At 40.3% G+C, this 27,992-nt stretch overlaps 1 protein-coding gene across 3 annotated transcripts; it reads left to right on the top strand.

Moving 5' to 3' along the window:
• Positions 1-3,039: 3,039 nt before the first annotated feature.
• Positions 3,040-26,437, top strand: cdk10 (cyclin dependent kinase 10). Of its 3 annotated transcripts, none has more exons than XM_067998087.1 (14): positions 3,040-3,189; positions 5,806-5,878; positions 8,547-8,618; positions 10,362-10,464; positions 12,841-12,922; positions 13,148-13,215; positions 15,121-15,173; positions 15,700-15,769; positions 20,504-20,563; positions 20,658-20,781; positions 21,756-21,895; positions 22,763-22,815; positions 25,500-25,626; positions 26,164-26,437. In XM_067998087.1, exons 1-13 carry the CDS (start codon positions 3,103-3,105, stop codon positions 25,592-25,594), a joined length of 1,080 nt encoding a protein of 359 aa, XP_067854188.1. In that variant the 5' UTR covers positions 3,040-3,102; the 3' UTR covers positions 25,595-25,626; positions 26,164-26,437. The 3 variants fall into 3 exon arrangements, with proteins under 3 accessions (XP_067854188.1, XP_067854190.1, XP_067854189.1); XM_067998088.1 differs by lacking the exon at positions 3,040-3,189 and adding an exon at positions 3,798-4,415; XM_067998089.1 differs by lacking the exon at positions 5,806-5,878 and having other exon boundaries at positions 3,041-3,189.
• Positions 26,438-27,992: the final 1,555 nt, after the last annotated feature.

Raw genomic sequence — 27,992 nt, 5'->3', positions numbered from 1 at the left:
ATCGCGTGGGGAACGGACAGATTTTATTGGGCAGGTTACCCACATGCCCAATCACCCCCCTGCTGCCATCCCGCCTCCCCGCTAATATCGGGGCCACTGTGTCCCACCAACTACCCACTCTTTCCTCCAATCCTTGCAGTTAATGCTGGCACTCTTTTCTCTCTCTCCCCACTCAATTCAATCTGACATTCTCTTCCTCCATCCCAATTCAAGCTAGAACTCTATGAATGTTGGGGAATGATAAATCATTTAAGGAACCATATTCATCAAAAGAGATGAATCTTTAACCCTTTTACTTCAATTCCACATTAGGTTGGATAATTTAAGGTGTCTAAGATGCCTAAATTTAGTTTGCCTTTTAACTGTTTTATATAACCCAGTATAAAGTATAACAGCGACAGTTACATAAACCAAACCAATCACAGCAGGAACATAGATAACATGCTACTAACTCTTAATTGACAGTATTGAAGATGAAATCAAGCAGAGATGCATCAACTATTTCACTTTATTAACATATCTATGATAACACATATAACACCAAAACAAGGTTAAGCACCGAGAATTATAATAGTTAATAATAGCTAAAATACCCAAGTCTAAACTGTTATAGGAACAAATGTAGTTTAAGTGTATCATAGAATCAGCTGGGTTTTGCTTTGGAACACTAATGCTCAGTGCCCAAGATTACCGTATGGTTGGCAAGATTATGTTTACAGTTTCTATTTAATGTGTCACTGAAAAATTAACAGCTTTAGGTGGACTGACTTGTGGTCGAGTTGGGTGATTCTGCCTCTGCAGCAAGTCACCATGAGGTCATTCTCCTGGTTCCTCGGTTGCCACCTTGTCCTAGCTTATATAACCTTTCTTTTATTCGTTCATGGGATGTGGGCGTCGCTGGCGAGGCCGGCATTTATTGCTCATCCCTATTGCCCTTGAGAAGGTGGTGGTGAGCCGCCTTCTTGAACCGCTGCAGTCCGTGTGGTGAAGGTTCTCCCGCAGTGCTGTTAGGAAGGGAGTTCCAGGATTTTGACCCAGCGATGATGAAGGAACGGCGATATATTTCCAAGTCGGGATGGTGGGAGACTTGGAGGGGAACGTGCAGGTGGTGTTGTTCCCATGTGCCTGCTGCTCTTGTCCTTCTAGGTGGTAGAGATTTCATTGTGTGCAATTTACTTGTAAAGAATATCACTTTTGTAACAGCTCAACTCTCGTCAGAACAGATATAGAAAGTAACTTATAGCAAGTGAGATAACATATGTGCAAGCCTTTCCACCATCTACAAGGCACAAGTCAGGAGTGTGATGGAATTAATATTTTCCTTTCTTTACAGATGCTGCCTGACGACCCAAGTCTCTTTTTTCAAAAAATTTCAACATCTGCAGTATGTCATTGCCTTGTCACATCTTAGATACATCTCAAAGCTCTTTTGGAATGCACTGATTTATATAGATAAGCACTTAAGGAATTCAAAGAAAAACATGGCATTTTCACTTCTATGCTAATTATCTTTAATATCTGACTTAATCTTTGTATATAAAGTTAAAAATGGAAATTTTAAAATTACAAAAGATCATGAATCACAAAAAGGCCATCCTGTCTATTGCACCTGCACTTTGCCACTTCTTGAACTGGAACTATATACTCTAATCCCATAACATCACCCTATTTTTCTTCCAAATATTATTCAGTTCCATTTTAAATGATAAGTCTCCACCACAAAAACCACATGCAACCTCATACGTTGCAGGAAAGGATGCCCTGGAGCATGGTACATTTGGCGAGACCATGCAGACACTGCGACAACGGATGAACGGACACCGCGCAACAATCGCCAGACAGGAGGGTTCCCTCCCAGTCGGGGAACACTTCAGCAGTCAAGGACATTCAGCCACTGATCTTCGGGTAAGCGTTCTCCAAGGCGGCCTTCGAGACACACGACAACGCAAAATCGTTGAGCAGAAATTGATAGCCAAGTTCCGCACCCACGAGGACGGCCTCAACCGGGATCTCAGGTTCGTCACGCTACACGTAACCCCACCAGCGGAAAAAAAAAGTTATCTGTTTTTAATACAACTGGTCATTCTCTCTCTTTCTCTTCCTTTCGGATGTTTCTCTCTCTCTCTCTCTCTCTGTCTGTCTTTGGTTCTGGCCGTTTGTATATTCAGTAGTCTTGTATCTAATGTCTCTCTGTCTGAACACTATTCAATTCCTTTGATTGCCTTGATAACGGGCAGTTGGAAAGATTATCTGTAATCACCAGGCATTGTTCTCTGACTATATATGCAGTAAATTTCAAGGAATCCCACACTCACCTGACGAAGGAGAAAGCCTCCGAAAGCTTGTGATTTTCAAATAAAACTGTTGGACTATAACTTGGTGTTGTAAGATTCCTTACACTCGTAATAAAACATTCCATGTTCTAATAACCCTGTGTTTCGTTTACTGATCAATATCTCATTGAGCTCACCGCACTAGTTTAAATGTCTAGTCCTTGACAAATATTTCAAGCTGTGCCTCACTGTGACATTTTTCTCACCCATCTTTTTAACAAAGCTTTGGATCACCTCTCCTTATCCCACTTTGTCTCAGTATCAGTACTTTAATCTATTTTTCCCTTTCCTTCTCCCCATCAGTCCGTCAAGGGCCTTGGGGTATTTTTTATATATATATTAAAAGGTGCTCGATAAAGAAATTGAATTTATATAGTGTTGTTCATGACCTCAGAACACTGTAGTTCATTGCAAACGTCTTTCAAGCGCCACTCTCAAGAAGGCAGAGAAAAATTTAAACGAAATTCCCACGAGTTCCAGAGCAAACTGGGAAAAAAAAAGATTTAAACAGTCTAAACTGCAAAGCGACCATTGGCGGATTTCTACTACTGATAACCCTAACCCTAAATCGTGCGCCGCGGTATCAATGGTTATTGTAACGTCGTCGTTGATGCAGGGAGGCCGCGTCAGGCCGATGCACCTAGAACACCGGACGGCGATGGTTGGCCATCACAGCGGGGTTTTTTTAAAAAAAAGAAGACCCCCGAGAAAGCAATCACTTGTCCACCCGCGGTTCCCAAGGGGTTGGGCGCGAAGCTGCTCCGAGATCATGGGCGATTTTAATGACGAACAGGATCAAATCAGGCTGAAATCGCTGAAGTACGAGGGGAGCTTCACTGTGCCGCCCGACGACAAGGTAGCGGGGCCTTAAACCCGACTGGAACCGCCTGGCAGAGAGGAGTAAAAAAAAAAATCCCCCTTTTTGTCCGTAAACCTGGTCCACGAGCCGACTGACGGCTGCTGAGAGCGCATGCGCAGCGTTCATTTTTTTTCAGTCTAAGCTCCTTAAAGAGGAATGTTGGGTGTAAACGTGTCTTTGTGTCATGACACTGGGGCCACCCATGTCATCCCGACAGATCACTTTAAAAAAAACAATTAAATGACTGTTTTATTGTTCCTGCCTATTGTTCACTCAGGTTCCTGCGGTGCCCACCGGTCACGGAAAGCCTCAAGCGTACCGGCTCCTGCTCCTTCTCCAGGGCCACCCGGGCACAGAGAATGCCACGGATGAGAGGCAGAGGCAGGCAGCTGGAGCAACCATCCCCCAGGGGCCGTGTCTAGCCTGGACCTGTAGATGGACACCTTGATCAGGGCCAGGAGCAGCACCAGGAGGAGATCCTCCAACTTGCCCGCTCCTCCTCACCAGGTGGCCAAAGATCAGGAGTGTGGGACTGAAGTGCAACCAGAACTTGAAAAGCAGCTCCTTTTTAAATATTGGCTGCAACCTCTCACACTCGGTATAAATGTGGAAAAGGGACCTGTCCAGGCCGCAGAAATTACAAGCAGCCTGGGTGTCCATAAAATGGTTTAGCAGCTGGTTTGTGGGCACTGCTTCATGCAACGTTCTCTACTCCATATTCCAAATGGTGCAAGGGAGGACTCCTCTGTAGAGAGACCCCCATCGGGAACCCCCGCCTCCTCTGGACAATGTGCAACGTTGTTTGGCAGTTTGTATTCCAGCGCAGGTCTAAATCTGGCACATCAAGAGTCAGTAACAAAAACAGACACTGCTGGAAAACGCTCAACTCTTCTGCTCTCCCCACAGATACCAATGTTCCGGTGTGGACTTAACTCAAGCATGTGACCACATGCCATAGATTTACTATTGTCAACTGAAGGAATTTGGGAGTTCCGCATTGGACATTGAGGGGAAATTGAAGCCCAGCCAAGAATTGGGACATGGGAAGCAGACTGGAGAGCAGGGACTAGTCAGTGGCAAACACATGACTAATAATAATGGTCATGTGGTTGTCACAGATCAGTCAAATCACCAGAGTCACATGATTCTCACAGCTCACTAGGTGAAATTGGTCCATTCAGTTGATCGGATGGCCAGTGGGGGATCTTCATTGAATGTTTTAGGTAATAACGTGCATTGAAAATTAATCAGCAGGTATATTGTATGCAATTCTCTCAGGAGAATAAATAATTTCTTAGTGTACAATCTGTTAAAAGAGGTAAACTGAATATAACATCTAGTTCTAGATTTATATTTGAAACGTTTAGGAAGAGTACATGGATATGAGATAGAGTATATTATTTATTCTGTAATAGATTAGTTGGTTAGAGATTGTCTACACTGTGTGTTATTTCTAATACTTAGTTAATTATGATCAGTAATAGCCAGAGGAGGGGGCAGGGGAGTGTTAGAGTTTTGGTAAACATCAAACTTGTGTGGTACTCTAGCCAAAGTGAAAGGGAAAATGCAAAAATCAGTAGTTCCAATTGTATTATTAATGGTCACTATATAACCATATAGAAAAAAGTATATGACATCTTACAAATAAATCCTTATTTTGTGAAACCGATCTTTACAACTCCAAACAAGAAAGCAGCTAAACATTTAATTGTTTATTGCACCTGCAAGAGAGAGAGAGAGAGAGAGAGGTAATTTGTTTCTGTTTTCACCTCGGATAAGTTTGCGCCTCTCTATGAAATATGTGTTGTGGGGACATGTGTGGGCCTTTATGAAGTGGGTCCAAATTGCTCCGTACTTTCCCAGTTCCTGGCAGAGGCAGTATATCTCACACTGACTGGCATGTGTCTCACAGTTGCTTAATCCATGTGTTTGTGAGGATGGTGGAGGGGAGGTACAGCTTTGTCATAGCAGGGGAAGTGCATCTTTTTGTTTCTAGCAATAACAGTTGTGCTAGTTTGTGGATCTGGAGTAGTCCCAACAGTCAGGGTAATGGGTCTCAAGGCTTCTCAGTATTGGTCATAGCCTTTGTGGTATCCCGAATCCCTGCCCAAATGCTTGGATCTGGGGCAGGAACAAAAAATATATAGGGACATGCTCGTCTTGTTGTATCCTTTCCAGCATTCACCCAACAGGGAGGGGTGGAATTCATGAACCTGAAGCACTATATTCTGTATCCAAGTTAGCGTTCATACATGTTGCATAAGTGGCAGTTATGATAGTTTATTCACAAATTTTCTTGCATTTTTCTAGGTCTCACTTTTAGACTTTTTGTGGAGTATTTCAGTGTGGAAATGATAGCTGTGTACATGGCAGTGATCTGTTTATGTATGTCTTTTGGGTTGAGGATGTTTGAGGACATGTCTGAGGATGTGGCATATCGTTTGCTTCTGGAAGAGCTGAGCGATTTAAGATATCTGCTTCATGCGGTTGAATTTCTATGTTTGCTGCTGGAAGGATCTTTTAAGATAGAAGAAGATACTTCTATCCATAATACTAGTTCTCTGGACTGAAGCTTATTTGTGTGAAATGGATTTTTTAATGTTTTCACTGCAGCTGGGAAGAGGCAGAAGTGTGAAAGAATTTGTAAAGTTAAATCGCATCGGTGAAGGAACCTATGGTATTGTTTGTAAGTCTAGTATAATATACTTTTACATTTGCTTTAGAGGATTTTTAAAATTTATGCTTAGATGTTCTATCCCTCAAAATCAATAAGATTCTTAAAATGTTGAGGTCAAGCATTCATAGATTTATTAGGCATACGGTACGTACAATAGTACTTGAATATACACTTAAAAGATAGTACTTACAACCACAGCTGATGGTTGGAGACTCCAACGTGTTTCAGTTCTGAGCTCAGTATTTAAAGCCGATCAAACTTTTACAAATCTAAATACTCATTACAACTGGCCACTTTTTATACATTTCTCTCACCCCGGCTATGTGACAATTGCCATTTTTCTGAATTATATGATTATATCAAATGTTAAAATTCAACTCCATTTGAGGAGAATCTAATTAGACTTGTACTTTTACAACAACTTCAGTTAATAAATTGGTTACTTTACTAACAAGCTCTTTTTTTCATTGGGCTAACAAGATCAGTATAACTCCCTTACTTTGTTATTATCAATAATTTTGCTCTTGTTACATATAATTGCTATTCCACCAAGTTAAACTTTTAATTGTAAGTATTTCTGATTCTGTACCAAACAGCATCAGCTAATTTCCCCATTCTGTATAAAGCTGCATTTTATTTCAACAGGAAATAGTAACAGAAGCACCAATAGAAGCACAATTCCTCACCAATGTTCATTCAGGCAACCTGTCTGTGTTCCCACCAATGTACAGGTGGGAGCAACCAGACCATACATACTAAGGACTTCCAGAACTATGTGCATCTCTGCCTTTCCATGAGCTGAAAAATTAGCCAGGCTGTACTGTAAATTCCCTCCAGTTTGAAGAAAACAGCTAACAATAACTGATCTTAACTGTGTATGTACTGTTTTTAGTAATAAAGAATTCAAATCAGGAGGCTAATACATTTTTTTTGTCACATAGGGCAAAAACTGCCTCATTGGACTAAATTGGTAGTGTCATTCAGATGTCTAGATTTTCTAATCAATATTATTTTAATGTCAGTTAAAATAAATGTGTTACTGCAAGTGTTAAAATAATGCCGATTGGAAAATGTAGGCTAGAAAGACCATAAGGATGGTTGTTGTGTGAATCAAATTGTTCACACTGGTGCTGTAGGGCAATGGTCTCCTAAGGTTGGGGTTAAGCACATTATTGGAGCTTTACTACGTATCTGACTCAAGCTATACCTGGCCTGGAAGTATTCAATGTTATGAAGTATGAAAATTAGAATTCAAAGCCTTTCAATAAGGCTTCTGCCTTGCCCACAGCACCAAAACTGCTCTGGTAAAAGTTACCAACATCAGACGTGACTGTGACTACAGTTCACTGTCTCTCCTTGATCTGTCTGCTGCCTTGGACGTTGTCAACCACTTCACCCTCCTCAAATGTCTCTTCTCCTCTGTCCACCCCCATAGCAAGGCTCTCCTACATGTTCCACTGTGGACATTATATTGTTTCAAATAGTTTCTCCTCCTGTATCTGCATGGTTGCCTCTTGACGTAGCACAAGGTTCCATTGTTGACCTCTTCAATATTTACATGTTAATGTTATATTATGCAGAAGTACAGGTCAGATTTCACATGTATGCTGATGTCACCCAGCTCTACCATGCCACCTCCTCCATCAACCCCATGACTGTTGCTACTATCTCCAACATTAGGCCTGGATGATGCAAAACTACTTCCAGCTTAATGTTAGCAAAAACAGAGCTATCTTCTTTGGCTTCTGTAAACACTTGCACATCTCTGGTTTCAACTTCATCTCCCTCCTTGGCTGCTACCTCAAACTTAGCCCAGAAGTGTAGAACCTTGATGTAGCACTCAACCCTGAGCTCAGCTTCCTCTACCACATTCAATCTGTCACCAAGACTGCTTTCATCCAAGTTCAAAATATTGCCCACTTCCACCCATCTCTCCCTTTTCACGGCCAAAACCCTAATCCACACCTTTATCACCTTGCTACTGGGCTTCTCCATTGCTCTTCTAGTTGGCCTTCCTGCTTCTACCATTCATGGACTACTAGTCATCCAGAATGCGACAGCCCATAACTTCACCCACACAGAGACTTGCACCCACATCACCCTTGTACTGGCCAAATTCCACTAGCCTCCTTTGTCCTAGAGACAGTTGTCCTAGAGATCACAGAATTCGCATCTTCAATTTCAAAAGTCTCCATGACCTCACCCTTCACCACTTCCATGATGATCTCCAGCCTGTGTGCACCTTCTGTCCTCCAACACAAGCCTACTTCTCCTTCGCCACTCTTTCCACTCTACCATTCATGGTTGCTTCTTAAGCTACCTTGCCTCTTCCCTCTGGAACCCCGTCCCTCAGCATCTCCACCTCGCCAGCTCCTAACTTGCCTTCAAGAATCTCCTTAAGACTCATTTTCTTCACTGTGTTTTAGCCTCCTCCTGATCATCTTCCATTCTCTCCACCTCCCCCTTCTCCCATCTCAACTGGGTGTCCACTGCCATGTAATGCATTGAGATGTTTCTTTATATGGAATGAGCACTGTTGAATTCCTCAACTCTGACTCCTACAAACTTGTGATCACAAACATTTTTTGTTCAAGTATGATGATTTGACCTTACTAGTGTTGATTATGGATAAGCTGCAAGGTAGTAGTTTCTACATTAACTGTTTGTGTTGCTTTAGACCGAGCCCATGATACAAAAAATGATGAAATTGTTGCCCTTAAGAAGGTTCGAATGGATAAAGAGAGGGATGGTAAGTCAGGAATATCCAAGTTAAAACCAATGGCATGTCTAACTTGCTGTACTTAACTGAATTCATTTTTTAAAAATTTGCTGGACTGTTTAACAATAATGTCTGAAATCAATTGCACACCTAGTGTATATTTTGAACCACTGTTACCAAGGAAGAAGATGTTGCCAAAGTGACAATAACAGAAGAGGTAGTTGAGATACTGGATGGACTAAAAATTTGAAGAGGAGGAGGTATTAGAAAGGCTAGCTGTACTTAAAGTAGTTAAATCACCAGGCCCAGATGGGATGCATCCTTGGTTGCTGAGGGAAGTAAGGAATGAAATTGTGGAGGTTTTTTTTTATTCGTTCATGGGATGTGGGCGTCGCTGGCAAGGCCAGCATTTATTGCCCATCCCTAATTGCCCTTGCGAAGATGGTGGTGAGCTGCCTTCCTGAACCGCTGCAGTGCATGTGGTGAAGGTTGTCCTACAGTGCTGTTAGGAAGGGGTTCCAGGATTTTGACCCAGCGACGATGAAGGAACGGCGATATATTTCCAAGTCAGGATGGTGTGTGACTTGGAGGGGAATGTGCAGGTGGTGTTGTTCCCATGTGCCTGCTGCTCTTGTCCTTTTAGGTGGTAGAGGTTGCGGGTTTAGGAGGTGCTGTCGAAGAAGCCTTGGCGAGTTGCTGCAGTGCATCCTTTGGATGGTACACACTGCAGCCACTATGCGCCGGTGGTGAAGGGAGTGAATGTTTAGGGTGGTGGATGGGGTGACAATCAAGCGGGCTGCTTTGTCCTGGATGGTGTCGAGCTTCTTGAGTGTTGTTGGATCTGCACTCATCCAGGCAAGTGGAGAGTATTCCATCACACTCCTGACTTGTGCCTCCTTCCATGCTGAATGGCCTCCTTCCATGCTGTAACCATTCTATGATTAGCTTATTTTACCAGTTACTCCAGTTATGTATAGTGTTCCTGCTGGTGCATATAGAATAAGAAAAATAAATGGGGATAAAATGTAAACAGTGTCACCTTGTGTAATTTTAAAATTGTTATAATTGTTTTTATTTTTTAAATTGTGAAAATGACAAAAGAAACTGCTGCTTGAGTCTAATAACCTCTAGTTGCACTTAAGTGTGTGTCAAAATAAAATTGAAATCACATATCTCTATGGTACACAAATATCAAACACAGTAAAGGGTTATAATGGTGAACCGATGCTTATGGAAATGATCGATAGTGTGTTGCAGCACCTAGATCATTTCTATAGTCAGTGTCCTTTTTTAAATGATAACAGGTAGCCTAAAGTGGCAGTGATTTTTATTATTCTATTAAGCATTATTTTTATCACTAATGATGTGTGTTCACTCATCATCATCGTCACACGCTTGCTGGCATCATTGCAAACTGGGATGCTAATGTGGATTAAAGGGTAATAATGAAAACAATTTTCTAACACGAGAGTCCGAGCTTTTTGTCTTTGTGGGCCTTACAGCTGTGTGTCATGGAGACTTGGAGAACACAAAGTTTGAATCCGTTTTCCACAATCTCAAATTGCTGATATTAACAGATCTTGATGTTCTAATTTAGGATTTATCCACCAATTAGGCAACAGCATGAAAGACAGCTCTTCTCAAGCGTCCAGACCCACTAATTCAAATAGGAAGTTACAGAAAATAAGAAATATAAGCATAAATAGAACTCGGTACAATAAAATCTAATCCACTGCATGTACAAGCTTCTAGGTTTCTTTTGTTCATTTGCAGGAATCCCTATCAGTAGTTTGAGAGAGATTAATCTGCTCCTCAAGCTGCAGCACCCTAATATTGTGGAGCTAAAAGAAGTAGTGGTGGGAAATCACCTGGACAGGTCAGTGATTTGAATCGTAACACTAATGTGTCTTCCTATCATCTGCAACCAGTGAGTTATAAACTAGCCAGAAGTTTGAAACATTACCTTTTAAAAGTTGCCAGTTTAACGTGTCAATCTGTGACCTCTTTTATTTAAATAGAAGAAAAAAATTGTGCCCTCTTTTAGATTCCCCTACTTTATGTACCATTGCCTGACAAAGAGGACAGACAAACTTTTGCTTTGGTTTGGAGAATCTCGCTCACTTTCCTCCCTACAATACAGAATCAGACCCACAATGTGAGACTTGAGCTAGCTTTCACTTGCTAGCAGTAGAAGTTACATATACATTAAGTAATTAAAAAATAAAGATAAACAATAATATTCTGGGATATGAGTGAATGCCACACTGTAACCTGTCTCTTTTGTTGTTGCTTTGTTCCTCCTCTGGCCTGGGTTTTGCTTCGCTATCCCAACCTAGATAGAGAAGGGGGGGTGGGGGTGGGGGTGGGGGGAAAGGGAGAAAGTACAAAGGGAGGGGAGGGGGAAGAGTCAAAAGAGACTTTGGGGGTAATTTTAACCCCCAAGGATGGGTGGGTTGGGGGCAGGTGGGAAAGTAAAAATAGTAATAATGTAAAAGCCGATTCCAACCCGCCCACTTCCAGCTGCCCCACAATGTGTCTGACCCCCACCTTTCCCCTCCCACCCACCCCCACAATGTCTGGCCCCAAATCTCCCGACGTCAGACATACCTGGTTTCCGCTTCCCGGCTGCTTTCCTGTCCGACGGGCAGCAAGCCTGTCAATCTGGCTGCCTGTTAGGCAGGGGACCTGCTGAAAAAGTTTAAAAGACGTCCTGACGTCAAAATCAACTGGACATCCAGGAAACCCATACTTCCGAGCTTCCTGTTCCAGAAGTACTACCCACCTCCCGCTCTCCAGAGTGAAAATCCAGGCCTGTGTCTCAGTGGAGATGGGTAGTGCCCCAGTTCAAATTTTGCCTTAGCTTGCTGGGGATGGGGGGAGGGTTGGGGGTTGTGGAGGTGAGAAAGCTGAGGTTTCTAGGATGTGATCTCTGCATCAGCATGGGAGAGGTGTTCGGCTGGTCACTTGTGCCTCAGTGGGAGGGTTCGGTATGAAATCTGTAATTGAAGAATATTACCCTGTGTTGGTAACATTTTTCTGTTTATTAAACACCAAAGCAATTCTGTTCCAAGGTTGACAATGATTTTCTGTATTGTCAAGATACAAAATCAACTGGCCAACATCAGTATTGCCACTGTCAATAAGATGTATTATAACTTTCTTTGAATGTTTTTCTTTCAAATGACCAAGGAAGGTTTTAAATATCTTTACATCTTCTACAAACCTGACCCAAGAGAGCTCACTAAATATAATATTAACAATGTTAACCCATGTAAAGATTGTTTTGAAGAGTTGGAATTCCTTAAACTTTAAGCTATGAGTCAGGGAAAACTATTAAAATAGTACTTGTGCCTCTGGTACATACTGAGTTTGTTCCCATTGTGTGCCCTATTTTACTTTTTAAAGAAACCGCATGTATTAGTATCCAGTTTGATACAGAATGGAAAACCACCTTGCCCTCAGTTAGCAAAAAACAGCTCTTAGAAGAGAACTGGAAAGAATGTTTATGTTGACTTTATTACTGTTTAACTTTTTGGATCAATCCAAGTTTGTCCTTAGAAAATGTCAGAGACACTTAGTAATAAAAGCTACTTTGAAGAACTGAATCATTTTCTCATTGCTTCATTCAGGGCAAACTCAGTAGTGGATGGGATGGAGAACTAACTATTTTATTGTCATGATCAAGGTTGTTATTAATGTTTAGAACAAATTTTCATTTAAAAAAAAATATATGCACACTCACAGTTTTCCTGCAGCAGATGTTTCTTTTATTACTTTAGTATTTCATATCAAAATTCACAGATTGTGTGTTGGTTTTTATTTCCCTGTATTCAGTTTTACTTCCCTTTAACAGGGAAAGAGTGGATCATCTAGTAGTAAGTTCTATAACTGGTAACTGTCCAAGAAGACCGTCCTTTTATAACAACAGATTATTGCCAGAAAATGTTTATGCTCTGAAGCTTAATTTTATTTCTTGCCACATCAAATGCACATTGCTGGTTTGCACTGATGTTACTCCAGTGCAGTACTGAGAGAGTACTCCATTATCAGAAGTGCCATCCTGGTGTCAAAGTAAGGCCTTTATCTACCTGGATGTTAAAGATCTAAGCCTCTATGATTTTAAATACTCTTAAGGATAATGTATTGTTACACCATTGGCCTGTATTATCATGTGAGGCTCTATTAAGATAGTATGTGAAGATAATTAGGAGACAGATGAAGTTGTCACTTCTTTCATACATTTTTTCCACAGTATTTTTCTGGTAATGGGATACTGTGAACAGGACCTTGCCAGTCTTCTGGAAAATATGCAGTCACCGTTCTCAGAGGCTCAGGTAAACATGGAACTGTCTCAAGATTTTAGAATTTTTATAGTAGTTGTTTGTTAAAAGAAATTCAAAACCCAGCTTGCAAACTTTATTCTCAAATAAAAGTACCACATTCTCACTTTTAGTTCTTTTTATATTCTCGTAGTTTTAGACAGCACTTTTCAGTCACTATTCCTTTAGCTTTCTAAAATTTTATACACTGACTATTGGATTGCTTCCATTTTTCTTAAGGTAAAATGTATAATCCTGCAGTTATTGAAGGGACTGCGATATCTACATGAAAACTTCATTATCCATAGGTGAGTGAATTGAAAAAGTAAGTGCCATAGTTACTTTTAACACAGACAGTGATGTAAGATGGCTGGAAACAGTCATTTACAACATTTGGTCAGTCTACCATTTTAAAAAAAACATTTTGACACTGACAAGTAGAAGAGGAGCGAGCTGCAAAAGGCCATATAAATCTGATGCAGCAAGAAAATACAGAAAGAAACAATGATTGATTGAAACTGGAGAACTAAACACACTAACTTTCACAAGTGGACTGGTTTCTTTTATCTTTCAGCTTTCTAAAGTTGGAATATAATCAGACCTTGGAATGTGGAGTTTTCCAACACAGAATTGCTCTTGCTCTTTGCACATGAAATTCAAATATTAATTGTAGCCAATGACCGAGACTTTATGAAAATAGATTAAGTTCAACACAGCAATTAAGGTTTCTTGCCTTATATTTGATCTCAGGATGTGTGGCCAACACTGGCCTATCCCTAGTTACCCTAACAACTGTATGGCTAAAGAGTCAGCCACTTAGTGGGATTGGAGTAGTGTGTAGGCCAGACCAGAGATGGCAGGATTATTCCCTGAAGGAACTAATGAACCAATTAGATCTTTACAACAATCCAGCAGCTTTCACGGTTATTTTTGTGGTGCTGGCCCATAAATTACTAGATTTACTGAATTCAGCTTTTACAATTTGCTAGGATGGGATTTGAGCTCATGACCTCTAAATTGCTAGTCCAAGACAATAACCACTACACTAAGGTACACGATCTATTAATTTGATTTTGGAGGGTGGGGGGTGTGAAAATCATATATTTTTCACATCAGATTAGATTTTGCCAGCTTATCCTTTACAGAAATATTGAGCACTTCAATTGTAATAACTGCATGGAATTCCTTTTATTAAGCAGCTTAAGCAATATTGATTTTCATTAGATTATATCAAACAGGTGCAACGCATACCATCATGATGCCATTTACTTTTTCAAGTTCCTCTCCAGTGCACCATCAACTTATTTAAATGAATATTACCTGAATACATAAATTGCAAGATGCAGAGCATTCTCCATAGAACTGTCTTCGTGCATATGTGTAATTTTGAAAGTGGTCATGAAGTTTAATTCTACCACTTATGTTTTGTAATTAACTAAAGCACAACTGCAGAGTTCTTTAGAATGGCTTACTTATTCGTTATTATGTGATTTGCTGAAAGATATTGATGTATTGGGTAGGAGAGATTTTGAAAGCATATATCAAAATAAATAAATGATGGTCCAATTCAGGAATATGTTTATAAAGGTGTTTGTATGAAACAGTGTGATCCAATTGTAGCTACTATTCAAATCGGGTTTCTAAAAATTCACATTTGGGCTGTCAGAATTAGTTGCACTTATCAAGTACTAACATTTAGATTAGTGAAGAACAAAGTTTAATTTATTAGCAAGTTTGATTATTTAAAGAAATATACAATGAAATAAAAATGTTAGCAAACAAATGTATAGTTTTAATCAACTTTATTAGGGCATGACTAAAACAACCATAAGCCTCTGTCCAGCCATTTAGAACGTAGAAGTTAAAATGCAAGATAATACGTTTGAGCATATTTCTACAGGAAATTTGGATGCAAGTTCCTGTCAGCAAGATTGGCACAGAAACCAATCTAAATTTTGGCATAATTTCCACATAAGTTTGATGCAGGAAATTCCAGGCCATTATGTTGTTCTGTTACTTGTCAAAAAGTAGATCCTGTAGCAGCTGTATCCTACTCTCATATCAAAGCATCAAACTCAACAAGCATGGCACAAGTGATTTAAGATAGTTACATTATGAACAAGGAACTAGCTGGCCAACAAATTACAAAGATTTGTTGTCAGCTTTTAAACACACTGCTTCAGATTGGTAATAAATGCCTTTCTTTTCTGCAGAGACCTTAAGGTGTCCAACTTGCTGATGACTGATAAAGGGTGTGTGAAGATAGGTGAGATTTGTAACCTATTTGTATTTATTCTCATTGGTGGCATTAGCTTTTGGCCTTGTAAAAATGTTTGAGTCAGCTGTAGTTACACACTAGTATCTTTCATCAATTCCATATTTTTGAAAATTTAAGGTGGGCCTTCTGCAGACAAATATGGGCTGTGCTTTGTTTTGTATTGTATTGCATGGGACCATTTTGGAATAAGCTTTTAAAAATTCAGCAGCAGTTTTCAATTCAGTGTTTGTATTGTCAGTTCTTTTTTCATTATTTTCCTCCCTGCTTTTTAGGCATTTTGCACCCACATACTATCTGCGAAGTTATCTCATTACTGTTTATGGGACTTTGCTGTGCACATATTAGCTGCCACAATAGTGACTACATTTCAAAAGTAATTCTTTGACTTTGAAGCACTTTGGGATGCCCTGAGGTTGTGAAAGGCGTGCTATAAATACAAGTTATTTCTTCTTTCTAACCATTGTACATAGATTTCCTACTTTAAATCTTCCAAATGTATTGTTCTTCATTGCAGCGGATTTTGGGCTGGCACGTGCATATGGAGTGCCTCTGAAGCCCATGACTCCAAAAGTGGTTACACTATGGTAAGTTGGCTGAAGCAAATTCCTCTAGGTCCTATCTTCTGATGATTGATATGATTTGATACCAAGCTAGGTGTGTAGCTAGGATTCCATTTTTGGATTGTGCTACACGTGCTTTCGTGCTATCTTCCATTCATTACCCCTGTACATTTATTACTAAAAACATCTCTGTGGGCTAAATATAAAACTCTATACACAGTTATTCTACCATATATATTATAAAATTGCTGCACTTGGATTGAGGGGGAGGGGGGCGGTGGTGCGAAGAGTGTAAGGGATTGTAACCTCCCCCAATCTAATTCAAAATCTCTGGACAGGAGGCAGTTATCCTTTTTTCCAGTGAGTTACCAGAAACTCAGAACTGCAATGCTACATGAAGAGTGGTTCTGCAAATCCTTGGAAGTAGAATCACTCACATTTTAATAAGTTTGAAAGTAATACCTACAGGAACAGAGTCTTAAAAAGAACTAAAGACATTTTTGTTTATAATTCCCCCAGGGCCCTCAAAGATGCATGGGCTTTACACATATCGTGCATTCCCTGCCCTTGGTGGCTTTGAGGTTTCAGTCCTGTCCTCCATTAATTGAGCTACATAACCATTTGTCCAAAAAAATTGCAGATCATGCTTGAAAATTGACTCCAGGGGGGTTACTTTAACCCCTAAGAACAGGTGGGTTGGGGACAGTAAAAATAGTTGCTTTTTGGAGCGGGACCACGGGCTCCAATGTGTCCACTTCCGGGTTTAACCCAGCCGTGTAAGGATGCGCGCGCAACAGGAACCCGGAAGTCCTGTCCCCACGAAATGCCGGCAGGCTGATAGTTAAAGAGGCAATTTAGGTACTTTTATATACTTGAGGTACTTAACATTTTGTGTATCCTGAAACAAAAATTTATTTAATTTCTCCTGAATGTGTCTCCAATGGCTTCTGAAACATGCCACTGAAACGGAGGCAAGTTGTAGCTGAAGTTCATTTGGCCCTTTAAACCAGTGATTGACACATCTCAATAAAAGTTGAGATATTGCAGCTGGGCACTTAGTTCTCTCAGGCAAATGTTTGTGTTTAGATTGTGAGTTCTTTGAGACTAAGAATTCTGGTTTTCAGACAAATTTACCAATATTTTGGAGCTCCTCAAACTGACACGATCAGGATAGGAGGGCGCGATGGATCTATTCCACAGTACATCTGAGGAGGAAGAGCATCATGTCGTGCAGTTCTGGGATCTGCAGTAGCACAAGACAGAGGTGCGCAACAAGGACCTGGAGAAGAGCGGAGGGGCCAACGTCACAAGAGACACTACCCACATGAAAGGATCTACAGGCAGAGGCTGAGCTTCCTGGATCTCTCAAGGAGCAGTGCCTACGCAGGATCAGATTGAGTTGGCAGGTGGTCGCAGACATCTGCAGCCTCCTTCAGGAAGAGCTGCTCCTAGCTGGGCCTGGTGGCCACGCATTGGCCATCGCAGTTAAAGTAAACACTACCCTCAATTTCTTCACCTCTGGATCCTTCCAGGGCGCCACCGGTGACATCTCCAGGGTGTGTCAGTCATCTGCACATAAGTGTACACAATGGGTGACAGTTGGCTTGTTTGCCAGGGCATCCGACTACGTCAACTTCCCCGCAACGACATCAGCCAGACTGAGAGGGCAGCGGTTTCAACTCTCTGGCTGGCTTCCCACGGGTGCAGGGTGCAATCAGTTGTGTACACACGTGGCAATCTGAGGACCTTCACATGAGCCAGGACAATTCATAAACTGAAAGGGATATCACTCCCATCAATGCACAACTGGTGTGCGACCACCAGAAGAGATTTCTGCAGGTGTGTGCCAGATTCCCTGGCAGCTGTCATGATTAATTTTTGCGCGAGTCCAAAATACAGGACTTCTTCCACACACCAGATGGACTTGAGGGCTGGCTCCTTGGAGACTAGGGATACCGCCTGCCGACATGGCTCACGACACCTGTGAGAAACCCCACCAACGGATCATAGCAGCAGTACAATCAGAGCCATTTCACCACCAGATGTGTCATTGAGCAAGCCATAGAAATGTTGAAGATGCGCTTCAGGTGCCGGGATAGATCTGGGGAGCTCTTCAGCACTCGCCAGTGAATTTATGTACAATAATGGTTGTGTGCTGCATCCCGCACAACATAGCGCAGCAGAAGGGGTTACAAGGGGAGGAGGTCGAATGCATTCATTAAGTATCCTCATCTGGCGGCAACATTGAAGGAGAGGAGGAGCATTATGAACCCATCGCCAGAGCAGCGGCACACATTGCTGCCCATTTTGCCAGGGATTCCCTCATCTCTAACAGGTTCTCTTAATGAATGTGCAAATTGAAGACTTTGAGCTACTCCGGCTGCCTGGAACAACCACTGCCAGCAATGCCCTCCTTCTCTTCCCTCTTCCCCCTCCCCTCCCCCTTTGCACAAAACAGTCCTTCAACCAGGCATGCACCCAACGCCCAATGGGTGCTGTCATGTCTTGGCATTCACGATGAAGCAAATGAAAGGGCGAATTCACACATGAGACGCAATAATGACCAAGACGTGGCAGTGGTGATAATGATTAAATTTAATGTGCCATAACAAACAAAATATATAAATGAACAACATGACATTTCATCACACCCTTGTGCATACCCTTGGTGAATTACAATTGCTTATCCTTTCTCTTTCTAATGCTTCTACGTGGTGCATCTCCTGTGGCTTCAGCAGAGGTAGTAGCAAGTTGCTCTTGTATCTGCCCTGACTGCTAAGATGCTCGTGGCCTATGACCTCTCTGTTTTGGAACCAGTGAGGGCCCCGCCAAAGACTGCTCCACCTGCACCTGTGCAGGGACAGACTCGGCCGTCGGGAGAGGAGGCAGCATTGCAGGTACTGGTTTGGGGGGGGGGGGGGGGGGTGCAATGGGTGAGACGTGGGAGCGCTTGAGAGAAATCCCCACTTCCATGTCCCCTTTCGCCATCATCCCTCTCCGGGGCCAGGCCACATCACTCCTACCACTCTGCTGGACAGCAGGTTGGTGAGCAGATGTGCTGTAAGGTCACAGATAAGATATCAGTAAGCCTGTTTAAGGCGGCTGACATGTTTGCATTCAGAGTCTGCACTGCCATGGTCATGGCGAGCATGGACTCATTTGAGATCTGTGCTTGAAGCTCAATGGAGGCTGCCACTCTTTCCATCGCAGACACACTCGCAGTTACCTGCTCCAACAATCCATTAGCGATGGAGTTGGACTCCTCCATCCTCTCTGCTATTGTGGAGAGTGGACGTGGCACATTTTCCAGTACCTCACAAAGACGCAACTGTACCTCTATCATTCTCCTTCTCCCTGATGGCCCCTGGGGTTTGGCATCTGTATCCAGCAGAGCTTGGAGAGGAGTGCACCCCCCCAACGCTGCCTCTCCACAGCTGCCCCTGCCACCAGTGTCTGCTTGTGCACACGAGTGGTGAATCATCAGATGACAACCCAACTAAAGACCCACCGAAGTGCGATTATCTGCGTTGGTTCATGTCTGTATGTCCTGTGACGGTGCACCCTCGGAAGGAATGAGATCCTCTGAGGAATCACTTTCTTCCATTTCGGCAGATTCTTCTTTAAAGCGTGAAGGCACTGGAAGAAAACAGAAACCGATATTAATTATTCATGTGTGAAAGATGTTAAAGTTCTGTCACCAGCCATCTGCAGAGTGCCAGTCTCTCCATCTCTGACGGATAGGTGTGCAACGGTCTCACTTATTTCCATTGCCAGCTCCTGCACATCTGTCAGCTCCACTATATGTAGTGGACCACCACCATTTTTGCTCCTCTCTTGTATTTTGCGCTCTCTTCTACAAGGGGACTAACAACAGACCTGTGAGTGACTGAAGGTGATGTATTCACCCGATGAATGCATTGCTTTGGATGAGGCTGACCATGAAAGAGATGCATCAGAGGGTGACTATCAGACATTTACACGATATTGCATCAGGATTGGGGTGAGTGGCAGTGGTGGGTGAATAAATTGAGGAAGTGCATAGAAAGTGAAGGATGGTTGCTGCTGAAACTTAAGTGGGTGTGAGGTGTTATATGATGGAGTAGGCATGCCAACACAGAGCGGCAGGGGGGGGGGGGTGGTCATGTGTGTTGAACAACACAGGATGTAGGTGAATCAGCACTTTTCCTGACTTAGTTAGATCATTAAAATGCTTCCTACACTGCACCCAAGACCTGGACACCGTTGTCCATTTCAACACTCCAATCCCAGCCTCTTTTCAGACATGGCATGATACTGCCATCAGTGTTAAAGGTCTAATGGCCTATCTTTCTCGATCTCTGAAAACAGTTTGCACAACTACAAGCCAAGAAAACGTCAATGATATCCATAACTGCAAACTTTTTTTTCTAAAGCCAGTGTGCTTGTGCAAAATCATGTGGCTACAATTTCCCTATACCGTTCATATCAATAACATCAGTACTCATTAATGAGTCATAGAGATGAAACTGACAATTTCTCAAGTCTTTTGAAAACTACAGACTTGTAAAAATGTGCCACTTTAATAATTGCAATTCCGTGCCATGTTTCAATACCCTTCATTTTTCAAAACTCAGTAACTGCATTATTTAAAACCCATGCGATACATTATTTAAAACAATTATGTTAGATATTTTGACACTAACTTTTTAAAAATTGAGGTTTTATGTGTTTTGGGGGCTTTGAATTCCTGATTGGATCTCACATGCTTACATTTTTTAGGTACAGAGCACCAGAATTACTATTGGGAACAAAGACCCAAACTACAGCTATTGATATGTGGTGGGTATCTTATTTACATGGCCTTTCTCAGCACTTTTTGTTGCTAAACCTTGTTGCAGATTTTCTCATAATCTGTTCTTTTTGCTATTCACAGGGCGGTGGGTTGTATCCTTGCAGAGCTGCTGGCTCACAAACCTTTGCTTCCAGGAAGCTCTGAGATTCATCAGATTGACCTGATAGTTCAGTTATTAGGGACTCCAAGTGAGAATATATGGCCAGTAAGTCATGGTGTAAACTTATCAGAGGTCTGCTATCTTACTACAAGTACGGAATATATCCTATTTATTAAGGTGTAATAAATGCTCTAAGGCCATGACTCTGAGTGTGGAAACTCAGAAACTTGAAGTGTAAATTTGTTTTTATTTTGTTAGCTTTTAAGTAGTCCTTCTCTAGTCTAAAATCAATGCTTTGTTGACCAGATGGGTTCCGATACGAGCATCAATTCAAAATCCTCCTCTTGTATCAACGACCATCGCCTCTAACTAGTTACTCATGATGAAACAAACTAGAACATGTAGCTTTGAAGAGCGCACCTTCCCGCTAGCTGTTCTGGGCTTTGGTTACTGCTATGTTTCTGGAGCTTGCATTGATTACTTAAGCCTTCCGTGCCGATAGAAGAGCACACCTATTGTAGACATGAAAACGTGCTTTGTGGATGTGTCAAATTATGATGCAGATAGAGAATACTACCTGGATCACAGTCTGATAGCACATTTAATCATCGTGCAGACCTATGTGGTGGTCCATTTCTAAAAGTGACAAGTACCTTTAATGCTTTTTAGTGCTCATCAACGAGGAATGTGATAGTTGCATGCAGTGATGTTTCACATTTCTACAGTTTTGTAGCTTAGAGCCAAAGATAGCAGGTTTGAATGTAGCTGATGGGTTTCTTTAACAGCTTTTACAATTATTTTTCCACATGTTACATAGAATTAAATACATTCCACATGTTGAAGTCCATTCAAGATTTTCTTTGGTGTTCTTCTGTTTTTGTTCGATGGGTTCTTTTTTGCCTAGTTTTGAGAGATTTGAATGGAGAAGAGTGACAATGATTTGGTTACATGGTATGCCTTGAAACAGTTCGAAATAGTAAGTTCCTGAATAAGTGGTATCACACATATTATCACACTGCTTCTGATGCTACTCCCATTTTATTGAGTAGCTATTTACCTCTGTTTATGATGTGATCTAGGGTTTTTCCAAGCTGCCATTAGTGGGTCAGTACACTCTGAGAAAACAGCCTTACAATAACCTGAAGCATAAGTTTCCATGGCTGTCAGAAGCAGGCCTCCGACTTCTCAACTTCCTCTTCATGTATGACCCAAAAAAGAGGTATTTTAAACATCTGTTGTTGTATATATGGTGAGAGGCTTTCGTTATGATGGAAATAGTTTCTTTGGGGAAGTTAGTGCTTCCATGTATTACTTTATTATTATCTCTGTTGAGATAGTACAGCAAAATAAGGTTGCACTCTAAAAGCCAGCCTAGGTCTGGTAGTAATACAGGTTGGGAGTGGGTGGTGTCCCTCAGTCTAAAGATTCTTACCCTTTACGCTTCTGGATACACCAGGGAAATTCCAGACTTGCTGATTTGGCCTTTCTTTTAAATTTTCAGCTTACATAATGTTGAAACAAGCATTTATATTACAGTAATAAACCTACTCAAATGTTGAGAGCTTTACTGTAGCATTATTTTTGTAGTATATGGTCAGTAATAGAGTAATAATGCTGCTTCTGATCTTTGATTATTTTTATTACAGTAATATTAACTCTTCACTACAAAAATAAACTTTTTAAATTAAAATTTTAAAAACTTATTCCCCCATTATTTGTTTCAATTTTTGTTTTAGATTCACTTTTTTATTTTTTCTATTTAACATAACCTAATCTATTCTATAGCTTTTTAATGAAAAATAACTCTTCTGTCTCCTGGATACCACCAGTGGAGATGGGAGCCAATTCCAAAAAGCTGGCCTTTGGCTGAAAACTGACTTGAGAGGCAGTTTTTTTTTCAGCCAGTCTAGACCTAGAAATGTGAAAATTGGGATAGTCGCCTCATTGGAGCATAAATTTCACAAAGAATCTCTACTGGTCTAGTAGCTCTCAACTAATGCAATTGTGTACTTGTGTTTTATAGCACTGTGATTCTGTATTTAGCATGCAATACAACGTGCTGATGGATATAATTCTGTGTTTTAAGGGCTACAGCAGAGGATAGTCTGGACAGTTCCTATTTTAAGGAAAAACCATTACGTAAGTAATTTCAGAAATAATTTGCAATTTTCATTACATACAGAAATACACACCGAATGCTGAATGTACCAATTTTTCTTGAACAAAATAAAATTATCATCACATATTGGAACTCATACAATCAATTTCATTTTATCAAAGAAAAGCTGATTGTAATAAAATTTTGATCTTGCTGCAGTATAAATTACATCTAATTAAAATGTATGAATCAAAATATTCCCTTCACTGTTTAAAAGTAAATGATTTGTCTCCTTGCCTGCCTTCTGCAACAGTATCACTTCTATTGGTGGCCTGTATGGATCTTCCCCCTGGTGTTGGCCAGATTTTCAAAATCGCAAACCCAGCATCTGAGAAGCTGCACAGTTGGTTCCATTATTGCAAAATCATCCTTCGTATTAAAAGGACAAATTTAGCAGCAAGGGAATTGAAAGTTGTTAAACAATTTAAAAATCAGTATTAAATACAATGTAACTGTTCCACATTGATCTTTCCCAGGAACCTATTATTACATTGTCACTAGTGCATATAAACGGACTGCACGCGTTCATTGTACATGGATATTTATGTGTTCCTAAAGGCCACAGTTGCATCATGTTTAGAGTTGGATAATGTAAACAATAGTTCACTGAAGGGTAGTGGCACTAAGACACTGTAGCACAGAGTGGTTTGGTTGCACAGTTCTCCACATGCTGTATTGTCATTTGCAGCTATATCAGTATGAGAAGGCACCAAATGGAAGTCAGGTGCTTCTCCACTATTTCATACAGCTTCAAAGCAGAATTGGTGGAGGCTTCTGAGCATGTTGTCTAGGTTAGATATGATGCAAGGAACCCAAGGAAAAAGAAAAAAGTTACTTCAAAAAGTCAGAGGAACCACTATATGTAAATATACTTGAAAAATTGGGGCTTTGCTTATTAGAACAACGCAGATTACGAGGTGATATAATAGATATGCTTAAAATTATGAAGGGAGTGGGACAGGGTAGAAGGAAGCAGATCTGATTTCCAGTAGTTGTGGGTTCTAGAATGAGTAGCCATAGGTATAAAATTAAATGCAAGAGATTTAGAACAGAGAGCAAGAGAAAGGTCTTTACACGGAGAGTGGTGAGGATGTGGAAACACTTCCAGTGTTAGTGGGTAAGGCAGAAACTATGGCAACATTCAAGATTATATTGGCTAGGTGGATATGGGAACAGAGCAGGTAAATGTGATTAGGATTAGTTACCAATACAAACTGGTTGAGCTGAATGGTCTGTTTCTGTGTTATAACTTCTATATACTACTGAAGAGTTGATTGAATAGATACTGCTGTAATTCTGCTATGTCCGATCTCCCAACACTTCAAACTTAAGCCCACAGTAAAAATGCAGTTTTTCCTATGATCAGAAACTTTCATTCATTTTACAGGTATGGTTGCGTGAGAGAGTATGCCACAGGACTAACAATTAGCCTTGTACCTTGAAATTGTGCACTGGAGGATATGTCAGCTGCCCACCACATTCTCCTGCCCACTGAACAATAGAAAATACCAGTCAGACCTTTGTGTTCAAGCAAAAACAAAGTCACATTTATTTAAAAGTAGGGAATATTTATACAGATGCAGAAATGGCAGTATAATCATTGATTTACACAATACATAAACTATTCTGAAAATAAGAGTCCAAAATCTTAGTTCTTTCCTGAAACTTTTCACCAAGACACTGGCAAATCATTACCTTGACCACCTTGTATAGAAAATGCAGTGAGAAGCATGGAACTGGAAAACACATCCCTCTAACACAATCCTTTTTGAGTTTCTAAAAGGCACATTTCCTGTAAAGATAAAAGATGTTCTTTCTCAATAGTCAGACTATTAATCATTTCTACCACTCAAGTAGATAAGTTATAAACAGCAGTTACTCGGTTGACTGCTGAGTCATTTCTCCTCGATGCCTAGCTGCAACAGAAATTATTAACAATGTCCAATATGAGTATGCCAGTTTAATATTTCAAAGACATGATGGACTAGTCAAACAACTTGACCTGTTTAGTTTCTGACCAGGCAGTAACACCAAAACAATGACTGACTGCCTCTCCACTCGCTCCCTATAAATAAAAAAATGTTTTAAGATTGCAGCTACCCAAAGCAAGTCTTTACATTGATCTAATGGAAAACAAATTGCTAAAATTTCTCCAGTTTGAGACATGACAAAGCTGCGCTTCCATCACTGATGCATTGAACCATTGTAAAACTAGTACAACATCCTAGAATGCATTGTCAATGCCATATGTGATAAAGGTGTGGCACTCCAGCTGTATAAACCATGGTTGCTCAGAGTAGAACTTTTATCCAAATACCTGGCTGATTAGTAGAAAGAAAAATCTAAAATATCAGTGTTTTTGTTACAATTTGAAATGCTGTCTAAATTTTATTGGGAAGTAATAATTTGAGTTGTTATAAGGGGGGATTCCTTGCTTTCCTTTGATATCTTGTAACACTTGCATAAGTAGACACTCATATAGACAGTTTAAGAAGTTGATTTAGGACTGAATCATAATTATCTTTTAAATTGGTTCTTTGTTTGCCCAAACTCTCTAACATAGCCTTCACTTCTGTTTTTGTTCAGGGAATTTAACTGATAATTTCAGGGAAATTGTCTTGAGTGAATCGCACTAAATCAGAACCTTTTTTCTGTTTCTCTGAAGCATGTGAACCAGAGCTGATGCCTACCTTCCCCCACCATCGTAATAAGCGTGCTGCTTCTAGTGTGGATAATCAGCAAAAACGTCTAAAAGTGTGATGCAATGAGTCTGGTGCCTAAGGCCATCTCAGGTACAGGGCTGATTCTTATCCTTATATATATGGTGGCTCTATCTTTTGTCATTGCCAAGGGAACAAGACTGTAAAACTACCAACACAATCAATTGAGCAGGCCCTTGCACATGAAAATAAAATGTAGCTTTTCCAAGGGCCAATTAGAATAGTCTTTAAAAGCAAAACATGACCAAACTGTTTCACTAATATCCTTCAGGGAAGGGAACATCCATCCCTATCCAGCCAGGCCTAAGAATGTAAAATATTTTTGAGAAATCCTGGCTTTTTTTTTGTTTACTGTAATTTTGGTATTCTTAATCCACATTTGAAGTTTTACACCTCAACTTCTATGCAAAAGTATTTCATGCATGTTATAGATTAAGTACTTTAAATTTACCAGAAAATGTACTTTTGATCGGTCACAAGTGAAGCTATTACAGCATTGTAACATTCTAATTAAGAGAATTCTATCATAGATCATAGTGCAAGCCTAACATTATAGAAAACTTCAATAAGTAAATTATGTCAAAATATTGTAACATTTTCTTTTTTCAGCTGTTATGCATTCATTCAGATTATGCTCAAAAGAGACAAGGAAGAATGTGCTGTTCCTGATGTGTTTTATCCCACGCCTTTGTGGGTGGAGGTGAACATTACAACGTACAAACCTAGCACAAGACAACTTTTTGGCTAAAACAATGCTCAGGAGTGGCAATGGTCTAAGGGGAAAAAGGCAATGAATTAATCAAACTAGTGTGATTGTGTTTTCTGTAGTTGAATACACTTTATTTAAATTAGTACAGAAAATAAAACAAAATATCTGACGCTTCCTCTTCTTAAAATACTTTAGATTGTCACTGTTGTAAAAGATTCCAGTTAGTTGGTTTTATACAACATATTTGCTATTCAGTCACCTGACAAACAAAAAGTCAAGAAGCAGTCCTCAAACTGAACAATCGGCCAACATTTAATTTGCATACTACACTATCATATGCTCTGGGCCCTTTCAAAAATATAGTGTGATGTTTTTCTGATACTTACACTCTTGACAAAATATTCTTGTTTTTTTCTGCTATTTTGACTTTTTGTCCCAACAAGATCATTGTTCCATAAAAAGTCTACTCTATTGTTTTAACAGCTTAACAGTTGTGATTTTATCTTCTGTAATAATGTCATAGCTATGCTGTGATCAGAACTCCATAATAAATCCACTGTATGCTCACAGAAATATGTTGAAGTCTTTTGTTACTTTAAAGCTACTTGAAATTAATTTTGTACAAATTTTATTTAATTTTGTGGTATTTGAAATTGGTTGAAACGTCTGTACATTTAGAAAGTCTGAGTTCAAAAAGAAAAAAAATGGACCAGTCATAATTTGAGATCTACATCAGTGTCAAAAATGTCTTATGAATCACAACTCACTGGAACCTATTCTATTTGGTATTTAATGGTACCAACACAATACTGCTGCAGATACCTCCAATCCAGATTTGTGCCAAAAACAAGTATAATCACAGTTCACTACAATCCTGATAGTGTGCTTCTGTTTTTAAATTATACTCTGATGATACCAGAAGTTTAAAACAATTCCAGACCATTACATTGTTGGCATTTGTGTCTCCAGTTCTTTTTAGAACATCTGTTTTATTGTAATATTAATGGAATTTGTATCTCATTTTGCACTGGCATAGGTAAAGTTCTTTAGAACAAAGAGTCAGGCCAGAAAGCACATTGAATTTTACACATTTTGTCCCCATGTGTTGGAAAGTGTTGAAATAATCTTTGCTCATTATTTTGGATTTAACTTTGTGAACACATGTACTAGAAACATTTTAATTTATCTAACATTATATTAAAAAAATGCACAAATCTTGGAAGGTGGCAGGACAAGATAATACAGCTGTTCAAAAAAGCATACAGGATCCCTGACTTTAGAGGCATGGAGTACAAAAGCAAGGAAGTTATGCTAAACCTTTATAAATCACTGGTTAGGTCTCAGCTGGAGTATTGTGTCCAATTCTGGGCCCACACTTTAGGAAGGATGTCAAGGCCTTGGAGAGGATGGAGATTTACTAGAATGATGTGGAGAGACTAGAGAAGCTGAGATTGTTCTCCTTAAAGCAGGGAAGGTTGAGGGGAGATTAAATGGAGGTGTTCAAAATTAGGAAGGGTTTTGATCAAGTAGATAGGGAGAAACTATTTCCACTAGCAGGAGGGTTGATAACAAGAGGACACAGATTTAAGATAATTAGCAAAAGAACCTGGGGAGAGTTCTGCTCTGGAATGCACTACCTGAAAGGGTAGTGGAAGCAAATTCAGTAGTAACTTTCAAAAGGGAATTGGATATACACTTAAAAGGAAAAGTTTGCAGGACTACAGGGATA

The sequence above is a fragment of the Heptranchias perlo genome, chromosome 16, assembly GCF_035084215.1.
Source record: "Heptranchias perlo isolate sHepPer1 chromosome 16, sHepPer1.hap1, whole genome shotgun sequence".
Classification (NCBI taxonomy): domain Eukaryota; kingdom Metazoa; phylum Chordata; class Chondrichthyes; order Hexanchiformes; family Hexanchidae; genus Heptranchias; species Heptranchias perlo.
This window is presented reverse-complemented; position numbering and strand designations above follow the sequence as displayed.

Coding starts and splice junctions, on each gene's coding strand:
- cdk10 (XM_067998087.1), top strand. CDS start 3,103: ATGGGCGATTTTAATGACGAACAGGATCAAATCAGGCTGAAATCGCTG. Junction 3,190..5,805: donor CTGTGCCGCCCGACGACAAG/GTAGCGGGGCCT, acceptor TTTTCACTGCAG/CTGGGAAGAGGCAGAAGTGT. Junction 20,564..20,657: donor ACTACAGCTATTGATATGTG/GTGGGTATCTTA, acceptor TGCTATTCACAG/GGCGGTGGGTTGTATCCTTG.